The sequence below is a fragment of the Cynoglossus semilaevis genome, chromosome 6 (assembly GCF_000523025.1).
Source record: "Cynoglossus semilaevis isolate Cse_v1.0 chromosome 6, Cse_v1.0, whole genome shotgun sequence".
NCBI classification, from domain to species: domain Eukaryota; kingdom Metazoa; phylum Chordata; class Actinopteri; order Pleuronectiformes; family Cynoglossidae; genus Cynoglossus; species Cynoglossus semilaevis.
The window spans coordinates 4,692,562-4,711,553 of record NC_024312.1 but is presented as its reverse complement, the minus strand read 5'-3'; the positions used below and the strand labels follow the sequence as shown (position 1 = coordinate 4,711,553).

Below are 18,992 nucleotides of genomic sequence, written 5' to 3'. Positions count from 1 at the left end.
CTTTTTGACATAAAAACAGAAACCCAATTAAAACCAAACAATTCCCATAATCTAACCCCTAAACTATTTAATTGTTTTATTTAATAACCCATGTAATTATATATATATATATACATATATATAAGAACAATACCAGCAAATTCGGCCATCATTACCTTCTACAGCTCACCTTTCTCATGGACGCTGTTCATTCGCGGTGGTCTTGGTTTCTTCTGTAGCCACTCCTGATTAGCAGTTAGCATTATCATTTTAGCATCTATTGGGGAATCTTCTGGAACGTCACACTTAATAAATTTGTCTTAAAATGATTTCATGCTGTACACCTGTAAGTAAAATTGAAATTTTTATTTTATTTATATGAATGAATTGTTGTCTCTCCACAATATAAAAGCTTTTTATTAATTTACGTTTGTTCGCTTATTTGAGAACCAGGGTTAATTTCTCTTTTTATTTGATTAAATGCACTTTTGTGTTTGGCCAGTAGAGATCGCCACAACCCACCATTTATTTTAAATGACCATCGATGAAGAGCAGGTGTGTTACTTTGGGACCAACAGAGCTTTGAGTTCGTTAATGTCCTTCTAGATGTCAGCGAAAAAATATTTTAAGAGCATAAACATTTCAAAGAAAATTATGATCATGAACTGAAGCAGCGGAAAGAGCAACACGGTGAGTAGTGACATTTTCTAAGGCTATTGGTAACCTGGCTGATTGTCATCAAGACTTAATTAAACCTTAACAAACGTCTTCAACAAAATCTTTTTAAAACGTTTTTAAATTTTTGCTAAAATATGTGGCTTTTTTAAAAAACGTTTTTAAATTTTTGCTAAAATATGTGGTTTTTTTTTTAAAAAAAACACCAAACTTTAGCTTTTAATAGCAGTTTTAGCTGCTTGTGGCTTATTAGCTACCAAAAAGCTTCTTAGCTAGCGGTCAGTTAATACGGTGTGACATACAGTAGTTATCAACGGTTAACTGACAAAAGGCTGTTTAAGCTGTATATTGCTAACATTGTGTAACTTGTACTGCGGTATATTTCTAACTATTTTAAGCCAGCTGTAATTTACATTCTTGACACCGGTTTATGCTGGTTTGCAGTTTATAGTTTAGTAATAGAAGACAGAAACATCAATAGTGTCACAGAAAAGGTTTATTTGCATTCATTAGTACCTCCTTTAAAGTAAACTCTCCTTCAGATTAAAAGCTAAACTAACAGAGCTGTCAGCTCAAAGGCACGGGTGTAAGTTTATTATACATACACGATATTTCATATTGAACAGGGACTCGTGTTCAGTGTTCTGACACATTTCCTTCATCAGTGGGCTCAAGCTGGTGAATAAATATCATCATAGTTTTAGAGCTGGGGTGTAAATTCAGATCATTTAGTTTAAGACATATAAAGTGTCAGAAAAATGACATTTACAGACACCAGAGCTAACGTTAGCTTCAACAGTCCTTGTAATAAAATAAATATATCTGTCCTCGTACTGTGAGTTTGTTCTGAGCTGTGGATAGCGATGACATCTAACATTTCAGTTCATGATATTTTCCTGGACGTCCGTTCATTGATTCAGTCATCAACATGAATTTAGCAAGTTTAAAAAGGTAGTACACGTTTCTGGAAAAAAAAGCTATTTAATAAAACTATAATTAAAATTAGATTTACCTTAGTGACACACACTGACCACAGAAGGCAGCGGTGGACCAGCAGCTTCTGGTCTACTGTTGTTTTAAGATATTGGTGTAGTAATTTGTAATAATTAATAAAAGTTGGTTTGATAACACTGTCACTACACAGTGAAAACTGAAGCATGACCTTCATACACACACACACGCACGCACACACACACACACACACACACACAGAGTGACCTCTGTCCTCCTCTTGTAGCTGTCAATCATGTCCCTCTACAGACAGACTATAACAACAGTGCTTTTTTGAAGGTGGGAAGTGAGGTTTTTTAATCAGTCAGCCACCAGGGGCACCTCCAGAGTGTTTACAGTAACTTCAGTTGGTAAACAGTGACAGTGATAAGATCTTTTTAAATTATTTTTGACAACATGCCCGTACCATAAATAAACACTGGTAATAAAATAATACGTTAAATATTTAATTTTAAATTGATCGCTTCCACAGGAAACGATTTGAAATAGTTTTTGGACCAGTAAACACGTCTTGGTGCTAAGGTTTAACCAGGTTTAACCAGATTGAATTCAAGTGTTATTTTTTTCTCATGCGTTTGTCCAGTGTGTAACCTCACAGCCAACAAGTGATTTCCACTGCAGTTAATGAATTAATACATTAATAAATCCTTTTTTTTTTGGAGTTCTACATCCTGTAATGCGTCTGTGCCAGACCTCAGTGCATCTTACACACTGGACCCCAAGTGTTGAAGTTAGGAAATGACATTTGCATTCATCTACTCTCCAGACAGACTAGAGATCAAACTTCCTGTCCCTGTGACATATGACAGTGGTGGCTTCTCCTTAGCCTCAGGATTGTCTTGAAAAAGTTCCATTAGAAAGCGGAAGTTCCGTGTCTGTATCGACACGTCGTCACTCAGTCACTGATAAGTACTAATTATTGTGTTACGTGTGTGTGCAGCAAGCGTTCAGCTCAGAGTCTGTTCTTTGAGTTCCCACCCAGTCTGGTCCTCGGATGACCATGTGACTAATTCTTCTTCGGCTCCTCTGTCTCTTCTGCTTTTGAGGGTAACCAGCTGAACTGGTACGGCTCTCGTGGCACCAGCAGATCTATGTCCAGCCTCTTCTGTTCTGCGTCGCTGTCCACAGTTCTGTACCCGATCAATGACATGGCTCCTCTACACACCTGTTGGATTCGTTTGACCTTGCTGTGTGACAGCTTGGTGCGCCAGGCCTCCGACATGCTCATGGCGTTTCGTGAGGTGATCGTAAAAGCGTCTTTGACGCTGCGCCTGTCTTTTCCGTGGGTAACCCTGTAGATCCACTCTTCTAGCTTGGGCGTCATCTCCAGACCAATGAAGTCATAAAGGGCGGTCAGTTCTTCCAGAGGGTTTCGTGCCAAGTCCTCATAGCGAACCATCTTGTAGCGACCTTTCAGAAATGGGGGGGGTTTCTGCATAGCCCTTTCAAAGATTCGTGTGTGGCTACGACAAATCTCCTGCATGACGAGGAGCTCGATCTCAGCTCTGGGTATGCTCTTCTGTTCCAAGACGATAGCGCTGTCCTTCAAGAAGGAGTTGATGGACTCCTCCCTGGAGCGCTCCACAGCCCTGGGGTCTCGGATCAGGTGGATGATTCGGAGATCCAGACTGGGGTCCTGGAAAAGTGGATAAAGAGATTCCAGCTCAAAGAACCGGACTTCTTTTAAGACCACGTGACTGTAGGTGGTGCAGGCCTCCTGGACCTTCTCTAGACCCCGTGAATCACACTTCTTGTCACAAAGCGTCTGGTTGCTGAACTGGTCTCGTGGGGTGAGAGAACAGACTGGAGGAGAACACAGCGCTCGGCTGTGACTCCACATGAACAAGGAGGAAATGTTACGCTGGTCCGGAAGGTAGGAGTCCATGACGGAGAAGTCGCAGAGGAACAGGTTCCTCATCAGATCCCTCAGTGCCATCTTCATTGAGCGCATGCCTGGTTTCTGCATGGTGGTCCAGAGGTGCCAACCGGGCTCCATCAGGTAGAAGACGTTTGGGTGCTGGTTGAAGGCCTGACCCAGGAAGGAGGAGCCCGATCGCCAGGAGGACAGCAGCAGGACATGGACCTTTTGGTTGGTGGGTTGGGAGGTGCAAGACCAGACGGGGAGGTACAGGCCTCTGAACACCACCACTGTGACCGCCGACAGGATCAGGAGCATGAGCATGGTGCTGGGTTTTACTCTGTAGTGCATCTTCACAGCAGCTCCCCAGCCCTGGTGCTGGGTGTTTGACCAAGGACCTTCTACTTTGGTCTTCTGTGGAGTGACAGCAGAGACAGATCACGGTCAGGAAGGAGAAACATCCACCCACGAACTCATTTACATTCATATGGATTGACTAGAACGGTCACATATTTTAAAACGTATTTCTCTGGGAGCCATACAATATATATATATATATATATATATATGTTTTTACTCTGAATACAATAAATGTGTGAAGTTTTAAACCAGACCAATATTTTTAGATTATGATAAGTCTCTGAAGTATTAAAAAAGTTATTAAAGTTATTTTAAATATGAATAACGTTGTTATACTATCCATACATAAAATACTTCTTACCATGAATGCATGGTTTTGATGTGATTGGCTCCAGCTCAAAAAAAAGTATGGATTAGAATGTGTAACAGAGTTATATAAATATAGAGACAACAGAACTAAGCCATTTGTTTTATGGGGTTGAACCACAGAAGCTCCGATGTTTATTTTTAATTGGCCGGAACAGGATTGAGCTTTTGTATAGGTCATGTGCTTTATGAATGCTGATATGGTATCTGTGCGTTTTAACCTTTAGACTGTTGACCATATTATGAAACTGTTTCTAAACGTCAGGGTGAAAAACCCTCAAAATACCTAAAACCAGGATTGTCTTCAGGACAAATTCAAGTTAAAATTGTTAAACGTTAGCTCAAAAATACATCAAATATACATCTTTAAGTTTCTAAAGAGAAAAGGACAAAACATAAACACAAGAACTAACTTCTATCTATTTAAACTTTAGTATATTTAGCCACAATAAAATCAAAAGTCCTAAAAAAGGGCATTTTACCCAACCCTTGAGCAGTGGCAGCTGGTGTCACCTTGTATTAGTGTAACTGTGGAGGTGAATGAAATGTCAGGGTCACGGCACCAGAGTGTAATCTATGACCTCCACAAGGAAAGTTCCACTCACAGCGTGGATGTTGGTAAATGTAGCAGAAAGAGAGCAGTGACGAGAACCAGAGGTTGATAAGACACGAAGGAGGCAAAGGTTGGTGGGAGAAAGATGGAGAACAGATTTCTGGGAAATCCGAGAGTTGGATAAAATCACACAACAGTCAAAAAAATTCATTTGTCAACCTCTGGACCAAAGTCGACGGAGAAACACCACAGCAGAATCCAATTCATGGATTAATTCATGGGGTTTGGTGTGAACGACAGAGAAGTGGCTCCTGGTTTGAATCTGAGTCTGAAGACTCTTATCAGATAAAAGAAGGATAACCTGACGTATCTGTCACCACCGCCGTCTGTCACAGAAGGAAACAGGTTGGTCAACCACGCCTTAGTACACGGAAACATTGTTGACTTTGTTTGAGAACAAAAATAGACATGGACAAAATTGGACATGGACGATGAACATATGATAAGATCATATTAGAAGAAGAGTACAGTGTAACCGCCCCAGACCAACCGGGCCGCCCCAGACCAGCCGGGCCGCCCCAGGCTGACCCAGGCTGAGATTGCAGCTCGACTCCGAGTCCTTCTGTTGACTGACTCATTTGCTGTGTTTGCTGAGCAAGCCCTGACATGAGGACATTACCTTCACACCCTGGGGGAAATGAAAGTAAACAGCACACAGACAGGGGTGGGGGGGTGAGTTGTGGGACCGCTCCTTTTTTTTTACAGCGCCCCCTCCCCGTCTCTCCCTTTATTGTAAAGATGCCTTTCCACCCAGTGTTTCTCCTACACAGTCCCATAAAACTCTGTTTATCATCATCTGGTTGCGTTTAAAGGTGGTCAATGTTTGACCTGCTGATGTGAACGTGGAGGAAGTTCTCATCCAATGGTGTCACAAATAATTTACATTAAAATCAAAATGTAGAAAAAGTCCAAACACCATGAGAGTGACATGAAAATGTCTAGATCGCAAACTCAATCTTTAACTATTACCAGCTCATTTATTTATTTTAGCTGCTTAATAAAACTCAGTGATGGAGGCAGCAGTCTAACAGGAAGTGGTTAGAGGACCTGGGAACTTCAGATATGTGGATCCAGAACTCGTTTAGACCTGAAAATTAATATGATTAATTTTATGGATTGATATGATCTACGACTTCCTCCAGGTTCTTAGACTATGGTTCTATACAGAACTGGACAGAACAACTGAAACAGAGAGAACAGTCACATGTCTCTGACTGATGGTGTGGTTGACCTCACAAGGTCAGAACAGTTAGAGACAGTGGACACTGCCAGGTCCAGGGTCTGTGTCTTCATCTTGTCCAACCATGTCCCCGTGTCCAGTGTGGTAGAACACAGGTCTCAATCTCAGACTGGTTTTAGACGCGTTTTGAAACGGATCGGTTTTTTGTTTTTTAAAATACATTTTTTTATTTCTTAATAACTTGGACGTGTCTGTTATGAGAACCGTGGAAGTCGATCAGGAACACGGCCGACCGAACCGGTTCTCTGTGCTTCAACAGCCGCCTGTGATTCCTCGGTGTCCGGGAAGGAATCAACAGGTCGAACAGAAAAAGGAAAAAAAGGAAAAAATTGGGAAGATTTTAGAACCGCCTGTCCCCACACTCACACGGTACACTTTTTCTTACCGTGGATTTTGTTTGCGACCGCTGCTAGGAGACCGCAGCCGCCGACCGCAGCTGAACCACTCTGATCACCGCTGAAGAAGAGTCCGATCCCCGCAGAAAATCAGTCCGATCCCCGCTGAAGAACAGAACAGTCCGATTCAAGACACGTTTTATTCCCGCTGTAAAACGGTTTAATTCCGGCTGTAGCAAGGCTAATGTGTCGCAGCAGGGTTTTGAGACGTGGCCAGCAGCTCCACTATTCGAAGAGTGTCGCTCCTGGGCCGGGGGGTCGAGGGTCCGAGGGCGGGACCAGAAACTGACAACTGGACTCCTCATATCTGTCCCTCCTTCTGTTTTGTCGGCGGGGACCTATGTCTGTGCTGAGTCATTAAGTTTATTTATTCATTAATTTAACTGCTAATGTCATACTCATATAGTACCTATTTATTATTAACTTTTATTAATCGATCCATTTTCTGTCGTTAGAGAAACAACCCTGGACTAAAGTGTTATTTTTAACTGTTTTTTTTTTTTTACTTTATTCAGTTAATTATTTTAGATGCCCATGCCCATTTTCTTTTATTGGAATAATTGTTAAAATTTTAGTTTATTTCTGCCGAACCTGGATAAATTCTGGGCTAACACTTTTTCAACATCAAAACATTTTTGGCCTGTTGTTGTTTATTTTAACATTTATTTTCTCAAGTCTAAAGTCTGGACCAAAGAACTAAAAGTTTTTTTTTAGTTTGTCTGTTCTCTGTCTCCACCTCATCTGTAGTTTCTGGTTAAAAGTGGACTGAATTATCCTGGTGTCATCATTGACTGTTGGGATTCAGATTTCTTTGTTCTTGTCGTCTCTGTCCAAACGTGACCGGTTTGACTTCCTGTCAGGACCAAAGCCTTGTGTTGAAATGTGGGCCTCTTGTCTGGGGCGGACCATGTTTCACCTGGTGCAGCGTTGATCTCCGCTTGTTGTCGGTCTGGTCCGGAGCAGCAGGTTTCTTCTGGCAGTCTCAGCCGTGGAACCGGTTTTATGTTTCATTATGTCAAACAATGACGGAAAAAAAAAACCCGTGACGTTGCAAATGTTTCCTCCTCATTCTTGTATTTTTAATCACTGACAGCAGAAGAGTTCGGCTGACGTTTCAGTCTTCCTCTGATGTTTGACCCGTGCCCTGACCCAACCCCTCCTCCCACTAGGGTGTGCTCTCTGCTGTCATTCTATGTTAATGTGATTCTGTTGGTTGTTTGTTTTTTGTCTTCACTTTAGGTTTGTTTGGAAAGTTAAAAGAAACTTCACCTTCTTTTATAAGGTGCTGTTTAGAGCTGTTCCTGTTCTAAACTGTGCTGTGGTCTGTCACCTCCGCCTCCCCCTCCTTACCCCAGCTTCCCATCACTCCTCTTTCTTAGCTCAAAGTTGTGGCTAAGTGACAGGAAATGAATCTGGCTCTGACAGGAAGTAGGTTTGATCCTCTGTTATATTCTGTTTCCTCTGGATGGATTTGAACATTAATGTGTCACAGCTGCTGCTGCTGCTGCTGTCGGTTCAATTCCCTGTACAACTGTGTACAACACAACTGTGGAAAACATCTTCAGTTGAAATTCCTAAGATCACAAAGCTAAAACTCCACCCCACAGCAATTACATCACAAGTCGTGTCATTGAAAATGAATGATTACGATGATGATCAAATGCAACTCTGTCCACAGGCAGTAAGAATGGGAGCGCAGCTGACAACGTTAACACCAAAGTCAATGATTTTAGCTCAGATCAAAGTCCATTATTGACATGTTAGTAATCTGAAACCTGTCTTGACTTAAACATCCTCGGGATTATATCAGGATCAGGATAAAAACATCATCAGACTGACCTGTGGATGATCTGAAAAACGTTCTCCTGGACTCACTCAACGTCACTTCAGAACTGAAGAGTCTTGAATGAGCAATAAAAGTTCTAGTCCAGTTGTTTTCTTTTGAACCGGAGTCCTAAACTTCAGAAGTGTTCCAGCTGAATGGAGGAGCACGCCCTGCTGCCAGCGTCTCTCCTCAGTCTCCTACCTGTCGCTCTGACACGTCACTCCAGGTTCCCTCCTCACATCCATCCAGATTTTTCCACTTCAGGCTCCGTCCTGCCTCAGGCTGTGCTGCCAAATCACATGAAAACAGGATTATGTTTCCTGGTGGGGGGCGTGGTTTGGTAAGGTCGGTTCCACCTGAGGAAAGGAGAAGAAGGAGCCACACATGAGGAAGCTGCAGCCACTGGACAACCACTTGTAGTTTTTTAACTTTTTACTCTGTTGTTATTTATCAGTCAGTCTGAAGACCTCGAAACTTTGAGGAAGAGCAAAATAAAACAAGTAGTTAATGTGGAAAAGACAATTAGTCGTACTGATAACATGATAACAAATGAGTAACACACCTTAATCTGCCAAAAAATATCTGGACTGGACAGAACATCTAGAAAGATCATTAAAAAGTGAGACACACAAATGTACAGATATTGGTTTTTTATCTGGTTTGTGCCACTGTTTCCAAATTTCCTTATGTTTTACATGTACTCCCACACAGACACACCTTGAGGATGACATTAGACCAGCTGTAACAACACACTGACAGATTACTAAAGTGACTAATCAAACTACAACACTGTCTTTGGAGACGGTGCTGGTGTTGATGGATTCACGGATCACAGGATTTACGTCGCTCAATATTTGATCTGAGAAGTTCAACTAATGCCACGTCAGCGTTAGCATGAGTGTGTGAGTGTGAATGTGGGAGTGTGAGTGTGAATGGTAGTTTGTCTCCATGTGTGACCCACTGATGGACTAATGAATTCCTCTTTTTTTCATTGTCCCTGCTGTTCTTCACCTCAGGTCACCGTTTCCAGATTTATATCGCAGCTCGCTCACAGCCCCGGTGGTCAAACAAAGACGGTGCTTTCTAGAAGTAGGTCCCTTATCTGGGACAATGTGGACAGGAAGCCCCCATCCCTCCGTCTCCTGTTGTCCTCTCTGTCCTTTTGTTCTTGTATGAGAGGAAGGTCAAAGGTCAGGTCAGATATATTGTACTGTAGGACTACTGTAGTACGAGTAGTACTGTAGTAGAACTATGAATCATTTGGTTTAAGAACCACACCCGAGTTTTCTTTACGGCCCAGGAGCCAGAGGTTGAGCATCAGTTCTAAAATCTATAAAAATGTCCCTTAAAGTCAGTGACACGTCAGCCTTCACCATTCATGAGTTTATCAGTCCATCTGTGGAGAGAGTGTGAACATCTGAGATCTACATCTGTGTGTGAAAGACCACAAACCACACCTTCACTCTCAAATAACAGCTGGACAAAATACAGAGAAAGAGAGAGCGTGTGTGTGTGTGTGTGTCAGTGACACTTAGTCCGTTTATCTCTCAGAGCTAACCTAATTTCCATTATTCCATTTGTTTATTTGAAAAAAAAAAACTGAAGAAAAACGAAGCAGTCTTTTTACTGCCAGGGTTTTCATGGCTAACATTTAATGATCTTTGTTTGTACAGGAGGTGAGGGACAGGGTGAGGTGGAGGCGGACACTCTGCTGTAGCGACCCCTGGTGGGAGCAGGTAAAAAACCAGGAGGAGATTTTGGCTAACTCTTGGCTGCTCCTGCTGTACTAACCTGCTGTGGCTAACTGTTACGAGCTAGCAGTTAGCTCGGTGCTGACATGTTTGATTTCCAGGTGACTCCTCTCTCTTCTCCTCCGCCAGCTCCAAGGAGGCTGTTGAGGGTGAGACTTGTTTTCTCCTGACCCTGGTCTGAGTCCAGCGACAACAGCTGCAGCTGAGGAGGTCACGCTGACAGTCAGGAACCCAGATGTGGAACCTGTGGAACCTGTGACCTGCTGCTGACCCTCAGTCTGTGGTTCTGTCTCTGTTCCAGCCTCAGCCTTTTTCTCCAGTGACACCAAACTGTCCCAGTGGACGGACTCGACACAAACACACAACCTGCTGTTTGTCACAACAAGTGACTCACACACACTCACACACACACAGAGAATGTAAATACCCCAGTGTCGTATGAGGACAGGCTTCATGTTCGTCTGTCCTCAGACGACACTGACCTGCAGCAGATGGACAGAACCATAGACAGAACCAGAGGACCAGCTGTGAACACACCAACGGATTTGTCCCTGCTCCACATCAGCTGTCACAACAGCCCCCCCCACACACACACACACACACTTAAGTCCATAGAGAAAACGAGTGATTTTTACTCACTTTCTTTACTTTTTACTCAGCAGCACAGTAGCAGCAGCAGTAAGAGTTCTGTGGTCTTGGTCCAGTTCGACTGAAACGTCGTCTCCGGCTCCAGTTTTCTGTTGGAGGCCATTTGAAAACACACTTCAATAATGAAAGACCCTATTGTTTTCCACCTGAAGGGGGCAGGAGTGTGTGAAGGGTTGTCGAGGCTGAAACCAGAGACAGGAAGGAGAGGACAGCACCTGAGGACATGTGAGACCTGCAGTCCAGCCCACAGCTAATCTCCTGGTCTGGTCCGGGTTCTACAGAACCCTACGGCTGAGGTTCTACTTTATGTTAGGAGAACTGTGGAACTTCTGTTCTGACTGTGGTCGAACTTCAGACTGGTTTTACTGTGGAGCTCAATTCCAGCTCAGGAACTGGGATAAAAGGCTTCTTTGTGACGCCATCTTAGCACTGACCTCTGGTGGCTGCTGTGTCAAATTACACTAACACAATTCTTTTCTCTATATTGTTTGGGAGGTTTAAAGAAATTTAACAATTGAAGTCAGAAATCACTTCCTGTTTTCATCTTGACATGTAGAATGTCAGAATGCTGCTGTGTGTGTCCACCGTTCTAATAGGTATGTCAAAATGTCAGGACAGAGTTCAACTGTAACTGTAAAATGACTTTTATACTCAGTGGACACAGTGATAGTGAAAATGTAATCATTTCTGTTCCTTAGCTCCCCCTGGAGGTTTATTTATTAACCAACAGTTAGATTAATTAAAAAATTACATTTGTAAGTCTCATTGTCAAATATTGATATTTGATACAATTGATCACAGTTGTCCCTAATTGATCACAATGAAAATATTTGCGAACGCCCAATCATGTGACGTCTATAACTGATGATGTCACTTGCTCTTTTTTTTATAGCTACCATCTGAACTGAGATGAGTTCCGTGGCACCAGCAGATCTACGCTAATGTTCTTTTGTTGTTCTTCACTGTCGGCGGCTCGGTACCCGATCACAGCCATGGCCTCTTCACACACCTGCTGGATACGTCTGACTTTGCCGTGCAGCAGCTCGTTGCGCCAGGCCTGCGAGACGTAGCTGGCGTCTCGTGAAGTGACCTTAAAGGTAGCGTCCCTTGAAGGCAGTTTTCCATGGGTCAGGGTGTAGATCCAGTCCCCCAGCAGGGGCGTCATCTCCAGACCAGCAAACTCATATAACGCAGCCATTTCCTCCAGAGGGTTTCGAACCAAGTCTTCAAAGCGTACCATCCTGTATCGACCTGTCAGGAACGGGGGCGCGTTCACGGTGGCCTTTTTGTAGATGTGGACATGACTACGACAGATCTCCTGCAGGACCTGGTTCTCTGCCTCAGCTTCAGAAACAACGTTCTGCTCCAACACAATGGCTCTGTCAGTGGCGAGGATGTTCACACTTAGCCCTTTCAAAGATTCGTGTGTGGCTACGACAAATCTCCTGCATGACGAGGAGCTCGATCTCAGCTCTGGGTATGCTCTTCTGTTCCAAGACGATAGCGCTGTCCTTCAAGAAGGAGTTGATGGACTCCTCCCTGGAGCGCTCCACAGCCCTGGGGTCTCGGATCAGGTGGATGATTCGGAGATCCAGACTGGGGTCCTGGAAAAGTGGATAAAGAGATTCCAGCTCAAAGAACCGGACTTCTTTTAAGACCACGTGACTGTAGGTGGTGCAGGCCTCCTGGACCTTCTCTAGACCCCGTGAATCACACTTCTTGTCACAAAGCGTCTGGTTGCTGAACTGGTCTCGTGGGGTGAGAGAACAGACTGGAGGAGAACACAGCGCTCGGCTGTGACTCCACATGAACAAGGAGGAAATGTTACGCTGGTCCGGAAGGTAGGAGTCCATGACGGAGAAGTCGCAGAGGAACAGGTTCCTCATCAGATCCCTCAGTGCCATCTTCATTGAGCGCATGCCTGGTTTCTGCATGGTGGTCCAGAGGTGCCAACCGGGCTCCATCAGGTAGAAGACGTTTGGGTGCTGGTTGAAGGCCTGACCCAGGAAGGAGGAGCCCGATCGCCAGGAGGACAGCAGCAGGACATGGACCTTTTGGTTGGTGGAGATGGTGGAGGTGCAGGTGTTGGCTTTCAGGTACCAGATCCTGAAGAGGACCATGGCTGAGACCTGCAGGATAACCAGTAGGATCAGGGTGCTGGACCTCAGCCTGTGCTGCAGTTTCATGACTGTTGTTGGGTGGAGGATCCTCCTGTTTATAGAGTTATATAAAGGAGGGGAAGGAGGAGGAGGAAGAGAATAGGGAGAGGAAGGAGGAAGAGACATTGTTAATTACAGAGGAGCTTTTTCACAGCGTCAGATGACTCTGAAACTTTTATTTAGATAATTCAAATGTCTCCACTAACTTTAGCTTTGGACAAATATTAGACCAGGATCTGGTGGACCAGGGTCCCTGGTCTGAGCTGAGGACATCTGTGGTCTCTGAGCTGTTTTATCGTGGGTGGATGATGGGATTTAATGAAGACCATAAACGTGGGCCCCCCCCCGGGGGGGGGGGGGGGGGGGGGGGGTTGGTACGGTGCAATGTGATTTGGGTGGTGGTCATAGAGACTGCTGCCCCCGCGACAGATAACAGATAAGCAGATGAAGATGGATGGACTTTAACGAGATGAATCCCAGACATCGTGATTGCAGGTTCTAATGATTGCACAGCAGGAACTGTATGTTTTCATGGCGTTTTCAAAGGTGGTCCAGCAGAGGGCAGCATCACTGTGGTCAGTGGTCGGTGCTGCCTTACTTTAACTCTCCAGTTTCCATTACAGGAACACAGAAGTTTTTACTCATTTAATTTTTGCTAAACAGTAAAAACAGCCCCTCCTGCAGGAGACTGTGGGAGCTACAGACTGTGTTTAAAAAACAGTGAATTCCTAGAGAAGACGTTTTCAATGTCTGATGGAGGTCTGTCCACGTCCACTCTTTCTGTCCTCTCTGACTGTCCTCTGTCTTCATGTCCTGCCCCAGTCTCTGTCCTCTCTGACTGTAAATGTCCCTCTGTCCTTTGTGTCTCTCTTTGACTCCCTGTCTGTCCAGCTGTCACTCTGTCACCTTAGTCTGCGTCCTCTTCATCACATGTCCTCTCTTGCTGTCCCCCACTGTCCTTTATCAGTTTGTTGAATTTGTCTTTCTCTCTTTCTCGGACTGTCCTTGTCTTCACTGTCCTCTGTACCTGTGTCTGTCCTGTCCTTCCCTCCTGGATCATCTTCCTGACCTTTGTCTTTTTCAGCTCTGTCTCTGTCCTCGCCGTCCTCGATTCCTGACTGTCCCTGCCTTTTTCTTTTGAATGTCTCTGACTTCTGTCCACCACTTCTGTTCTCTGTCTCATTCTGCCTGTGAACTTTAATTTCTTTTCTTCCGTCTTCTATGTCATTTCCTGTGATAAAGTAAAAAAAAATAAAAATATTAAAATGGTGGCCACAGCTCGAGGAGGCGGCGACTGAGTGCTGCAGAAAATTAAGGGAGAACTTTGCTGCGTGAATCCGGGGCCGGAGCTCGGTTGTCGGCTGCAGACGGAGCGGGACACCGGTGGTCTCCGGTAGTGGAGCGGAGACAAGAAGGGACAGAGGCGTCCCCCTGCTCCAGGTGTGTGTGTGTATGTTTGTGTGTGTGTTGGGGGGAGAGGGGGGTCGCCACTGTGACCAGTGAAAATGGCTTCCGAAAACAGCGGGCTGGTCGCCAGCGGTGAAGCCGAGCTGAGAGACTGAGCGGCGGCCGCTGCTTCTCTGCTTCACCGCTGTTTGAAAACGGAAGTTCTAACGGGTCCGTACGGACTTTACTGGTCCAGATCAGAGGAGGCAGACTCTGTGGACCAGGACCGGGACCAGGACCAGGAGAATCCAGAGTTAACTGTAACAGACAGAGGCGTTCCTATGGACGGTGTGGCAGAACTACGCCCCCCCCCACACACACACACACACATACACACACACACACTTACTTAACCAGATTTTTGTTGATTTTTGAAACTCTGGTTTGATTCAAACAAACGGTTTTATCAACCATTCATTTCACCGTCTTTAATCACATGAGTGGTTTTAGAAAGAACCAAATGTTGTCGAGCTCTTGTTCAGACAGTACCAGTAACTTCTCACAGTTTGTCCTCTGTCTTCATGTCCCCTCCAAATGTCTGTCAGTGAAGAGGGCGGGGCTCCGGGTTCATCTGTCTCCATGGTTTCATCATGAGCAAGGAGACAGCGCTGGACCTCTGGTGTAAGTACCTGGAACTACACTGTGTCCTCCACCAGTCAGTCAACATGTATTTATGCAACACAATCAATAAGAATCAGAACAAAGTGACTGGAACTGTTAGGTAACAAACAACGTTCTGAATAACTGAGTTTCAGACTCCAGTACCACTGCAACCAAGAACAGTACCAGGGCCAAGGACAGAACCAAAAACTATTGCTTGTGAATGTAGGAATTAGTACTAGGAAGAACAGGGACCAGGTGCACTGTTTTTTATTCTGCTGTGCGTTCCTGGTACTTTCCTTGGTGCCGGTGTGTGATGAGGTCTGTCCCACAGTCTGTGAGGAGTGTCAGGACCATTTCCAGCAGGAGTGTCCCGCCCACGGTCCACCTGTGTTCCTGTTTGACACACCGACAGTTCCAGGGACGGCCAACAGGGCGGCGCTTACAGTTCCAGCGGGTCTGGAGGTCTTCACTGAGTCTGGTGAGGCAGACGTTCGCTGCATCCATGAAACCATACCCAAGGGGGCGATCTTTGGTCCGTATGAGGGGGAGTTGGTGTCCAAAGAGTCTTCTGGATTCTACTCCTGGATGGTGAGTAAAACCGAGTAAAGTCCAGGTCAGAACCGGAGCGGACTACCGAGTTCAGAGTCCGGAGTTCTTTTCTCTGATTGGTCCAGGTCGTGGATGTAAACAACACGTATCAGTCTATAGATGGCAGCGATGAGACCAGAGCCAACTGGATGAGGTTAGTCAACACTAACTGTGAGCGCCACCTTCTGTGACAATTTTATTTCATTCGTTTTAATTCTCTCTTCTCTTACTCTAAACCATTGTTGACAGTTTTCCCCAAGTCTAAGTTATATAACCAGTAAAACCAGTTCCTGCTAGCTTTTAGCTACATTTTATAAACTTTGAGCTAATAATAGGCTAACATAGCATAGCTCTGTTTTCATGTCTGTGGTTAACTTAACCTTAACCTTAACATCAACTGTTTCCGTTATGCTTTTCCTGGCTAATCGTTAGCTATTTCTTTTCTAACTTTAAATTATATATAATAATAATAATATAATAATTTTCAATAATTAATAATGAATAATTTGGCAAATGTTCAGCTGTTTTTTGGGCTGTGTGAGCTGATAAAGACCTCCTCTGACTTTGTCCTCCTTCACTCTGGACATTTTTGACTCGTAGGTTTGTGCGGACGTCCACAGAGGAGAACGACAGAAACCTAGCCGCGTTCCAACACGACAAACACATCTACTTCAGAGTCACTCGGACGTTAACAGTGGGAGAAAAGCTGAGGGTCTGGTACAGCAGCGACTACATCCAACAGCTCCACCGTGTGTCCCAGGAGAGCATCGACCGCAACCTGGACACAGGTGAGTCTGGAGACTCTGGTCACTGATGGACCAGCTTTGACAGAGACAGGATCAAATCAAATGAAGTAACATTTTCACTGCTGCACTGGCAGTGTTCCAGCAGGTGGCACTGCTGACTTTAAGATCTGAGCTTAAAGTGGTTCTCACTGCTCTGTAGTTCAGTCCTGGAAAAACAGTCACTGAAAAACTTTAGAACCTTCGAGATTTGAACCTTTTAACTTAAAACTGCACATGTGACTAAAGGTGTTTTTTTGTAGATACGGGGAAATTAGCAACACTTGAAAACACACACGGAGATTCTTCATCTCCCTGCCTGCAGTCGGCGCTTCAGGGCAAACCCTGGCCCATCAAAGAACCCAGCCATGAGTCCGATGGTCAACCTGCAGCCAAGAAGAAGAAGATCGACTTCATCTTCAAGGACGTCCTGGAAGCCTCTCTAGGGGCCTCCAGCAAGTCCAACTCCCAGACTTCCATCCATCGCCAGTGCAGAGCAGCAAAACCTGGAACCGAATTCAACGGGTCCAAAAACACTTCCATCGTCCAGGACCTGAAGGTGGAAAACCAAGAGGAGGAGAAGGAACCCTCCACCTCCTTCTGCCCCAACTGTGTCAAACTGAAGAGAAGGATCCAGGAGCTGGAGGACGAGCTTTCCCGTGTCAAAGGTGAACAGGCAGACGTGGTCGGTCCATCAATGTCAGGGGAGACCCAGAATGACCACGACCCACCTCACCCTGAGCAAGGACCCATCGAACATGTTCAAGGTAGGGACTTAGGGAAACTAGTGGTTGGACCAGATGTTAAAGACCATGGTGAAGTTAGAGACTACCAGGTGACTGTGTCTCTGTCTTTGCAGTGATGGAGCCCCTGACCCCCACTGCACTGGTTCTGGATGAAGACGACCAGGAGGTGGACTCGGCCGACGAGTCGATTGCTGCGGACCATGTGATTTCTCCTGAAGACTCTCTGAAACTTTCAGCCAGCGGAGGGCGACGGATCCGACGGTTCAAACAGGAATGGCTGAAAAAATTCTGGTTCCTTCGCTATTCACCAACCCTGAATGAGATGTGGTGCCACGTCTGCCGCCAGTACACCGTCCAGTCGTCCAGAACCTCAGCCTTCATCATCGGCTCCAGGCAGTTCAAGATCCACACCATCAAGCTCCACAGTCAGAGCAACCTCCACAAGAAGTGTCTCCAACTGTACAAGCTCCGGATGCACCCGGAGAAGACGGAGGAAATGTGCAAGAACATGTCGCTCCTCTTCAACACGGCGTACCACCTGGCTCTGGAGGGACGACCCTACTCCGACCTTCGTCCACTGGCAGAGCTGCTCAAGAAGTGTGAGCTTAAGGTGGTGGACCAGTACCTGAACGAAGGGGACTGTCAGGTCCTCATCCACCACATCTCCCGGACTTTGAAGGAAGACCTGGCTGAGAAGATGCGTCTGTCTCCCTTCCTCAGCGTCATCATGGACGCACAAAATAACAATGTCTTCTCAGATGTGGTGGCGATATACGTCCAGTTCCTGACCAATGAGGGTTTACCCAACACTGAGTTCCTGTCCCTGCAGAGACTGTCCGCGGTCAGTGTGGATGGATATCTGCAGGCCATAGATCGTGCCTTCGGCCTCCTGGGCCTCAGGTTTCAGGACTTGTTGGTGGTGGGTCTGGGGGTGGACGGCACCAACATCTCATCAGGGATGAGGGCCAGTTTGTATGTAGCTGTTCAGAAGAACTTTCCTTGGATCCTTTTCCTTCCAGTCTTGATTCATCGGCCTCATCTCGAAGTACTGAATGCCATCAGCGGGAAGGAGCTCTCATGCCTGGAAGACCTGGAAAACAACCTTAAGCAACTTCTCAGTTTCTACCGCTACTCACCTCGCATGATGGCTGAGCTCCGATCAACTGCTGCCACCCTGTCAGAGGAGACCGAGTTCCTCGGAGACATCAGAGCTGTTGGATGGGTCATCGGAGAACCCAACGTTCTTAATGCCCTCATCAAAGATTATCTGGAGGTGGTGGCACATCTGAAGGAGATCAGCAGCCAGACCCAGAGAGCTGACGCTGCAGCCATCGCCCTAACCCTCCTCCAGTTCCTCCTGGATTATCAGTCCGTGAAGCTCATCTACTTCCTGCTGGACATCACAGCTGTTCTTTCGCGATTGGCCTTTGCCTTTCAGGGAGAGTACCTCCTGGTGGGGCAGGTGGAAGCCAGAATTGAAGAGGCCATTCAGGAGATAGGTCAAATGGTGGACCGTCCAGGTGAGTATCTGCAGGAGTTTGAGGAAAACTTCCGTGAAAGTTTCAACGGAGTCGCTCTGAAGAACCTTCGAGTTGCTGAATCAAAGTTCCAGTCCATCCGCGAGAAGATCTGCAACAAGAGCCGGGGAATTCTCTCTCAGAGGTTGGACCAGCAGAGCCTTCGGTTTGTGAAAGCATCCAAGATCCTGGACCTGTCTACCTGGCCTCAGAACCAAGAGGAGCTCCAGACCTTTGGCCAGGAAGAAATCCAGCTCATGTTCAACCATCTGGAATTGATCACTGCCTCAGGCCAGGCCAGAAGGTCTGTGGAGCTGGAGTGGCAGGACCTGAAGGCGGACTACTACAGCATGAACGGGTTCAAGGAGGTCATCGGTCACATCTGCAGATACAAGCACCGCTTCCCTCTGCTGAAACGAGCCGTCCAGGT

The 18,992-nt window shown here is 45.7% G+C and overlaps 3 protein-coding genes and 1 long non-coding RNA gene across 8 annotated transcripts in view; 2 read left to right on the top strand and 2 right to left on the bottom strand.

Moving 5' to 3' along the window:
• Window positions 1-15: 15 nt before the first annotated feature.
• On the top strand, window positions 16-11,702 carry LOC107988689 (uncharacterized). Of its 2 annotated transcripts, none has more exons than XR_001760168.2 (5): window positions 16-669; window positions 9,996-10,058; window positions 10,203-10,283; window positions 10,375-11,317; window positions 11,614-11,702. It is a non-coding gene; the product is annotated as an uncharacterized LOC107988689 (long non-coding RNA). The 2 variants fall into 2 exon arrangements; XR_001760169.2 differs by having other exon boundaries at window positions 10,375-11,017; window positions 11,614-11,696.
• chst6 (carbohydrate sulfotransferase 6) lies at window positions 1,133-9,943 on the bottom strand. Of its 2 annotated transcripts, none has more exons than XM_008311380.3 (2): window positions 8,337-9,943; window positions 1,133-3,937 (listed from the first exon to the last, which is right to left on the bottom strand). In XM_008311380.3, the coding sequence occupies exon 2, from the start codon at window positions 3,872-3,874 to the stop codon at window positions 2,672-2,674; it is 1,203 nt and encodes a 400-aa protein (XP_008309602.1). In that variant the 5' UTR covers window positions 3,875-3,937; window positions 8,337-9,943; the 3' UTR covers window positions 1,133-2,671. The 2 variants fall into 2 exon arrangements, with proteins under 2 accessions (XP_008309602.1, XP_008309601.1); XM_008311379.3 differs by lacking the exon at window positions 8,337-9,943 and adding an exon at window positions 6,488-8,322.
• Window positions 10,369-13,199, bottom strand: LOC103379730 (carbohydrate sulfotransferase 6-like). Its single transcript, XM_017033056.2, has 2 exons — window positions 12,131-13,199; window positions 10,369-12,003 (listed from the first exon to the last, which is right to left on the bottom strand). The coding sequence occupies exons 1-2, from the start codon at window positions 13,004-13,006 to the stop codon at window positions 11,614-11,616; spliced, it is 1,266 nt and encodes a 421-aa protein (XP_016888545.1). The 5' UTR covers window positions 13,007-13,199; the 3' UTR covers window positions 10,369-11,613.
• Window positions 13,200-13,265: 66 nt separating this feature from the next.
• prdm11 (PR domain containing 11) overlaps window positions 13,266-18,992 on the top strand; it is an 8,258-nt gene continuing 2,531 nt past the window's right edge. Inside the window, exons 1-7 of one of the 3 annotated variants that reach the window (XM_025056380.1) lie at window positions 13,266-14,320; window positions 14,877-14,947; window positions 15,261-15,517; window positions 15,604-15,671; window positions 16,118-16,305; window positions 16,563-17,066; window positions 17,159-18,990. In XM_025056380.1, the coding sequence (XP_024912148.1) occupies window positions 14,917-14,947; window positions 15,261-15,517; window positions 15,604-15,671; window positions 16,118-16,305; window positions 16,563-17,066; window positions 17,159-18,990 (2,880 nt within the window). In that variant the 5' untranslated portion in view covers window positions 13,266-14,320; window positions 14,877-14,916. Of the gene's footprint in view, window positions 14,948-15,260; window positions 15,518-15,603; window positions 15,672-16,117; window positions 16,306-16,562; window positions 17,067-17,158; window positions 18,991-18,992 lie in introns of all 3 variants that reach the window. The other 2 variants (XM_025056378.1, XM_025056379.1) reach the window with 2 other exon arrangements.

What these genes read in the sequence shown, in the direction of transcription:
- chst6 (XM_008311380.3), bottom strand. Translation starts at nt 3,874, where the DNA reads ATGCACTACAGAGTAAAACCCAGCACCATGCTCATGCTCCTGATCCTG.
- LOC103379730 (XM_017033056.2), bottom strand. Translation starts at nt 13,006, where the DNA reads ATGTCTCTTCCTCCTTCCTCTCCCTATTCTCTTCCTCCTCCTCCTTCC. An exon ending in ACACACGAATCTTTGAAAGG is followed by an intron (nt 12,004 to 12,130) that starts GCTAAGTGTGAA and finishes ATCTACAAAAAG; the next exon opens with GCCACCGTGAACGCGCCCCC.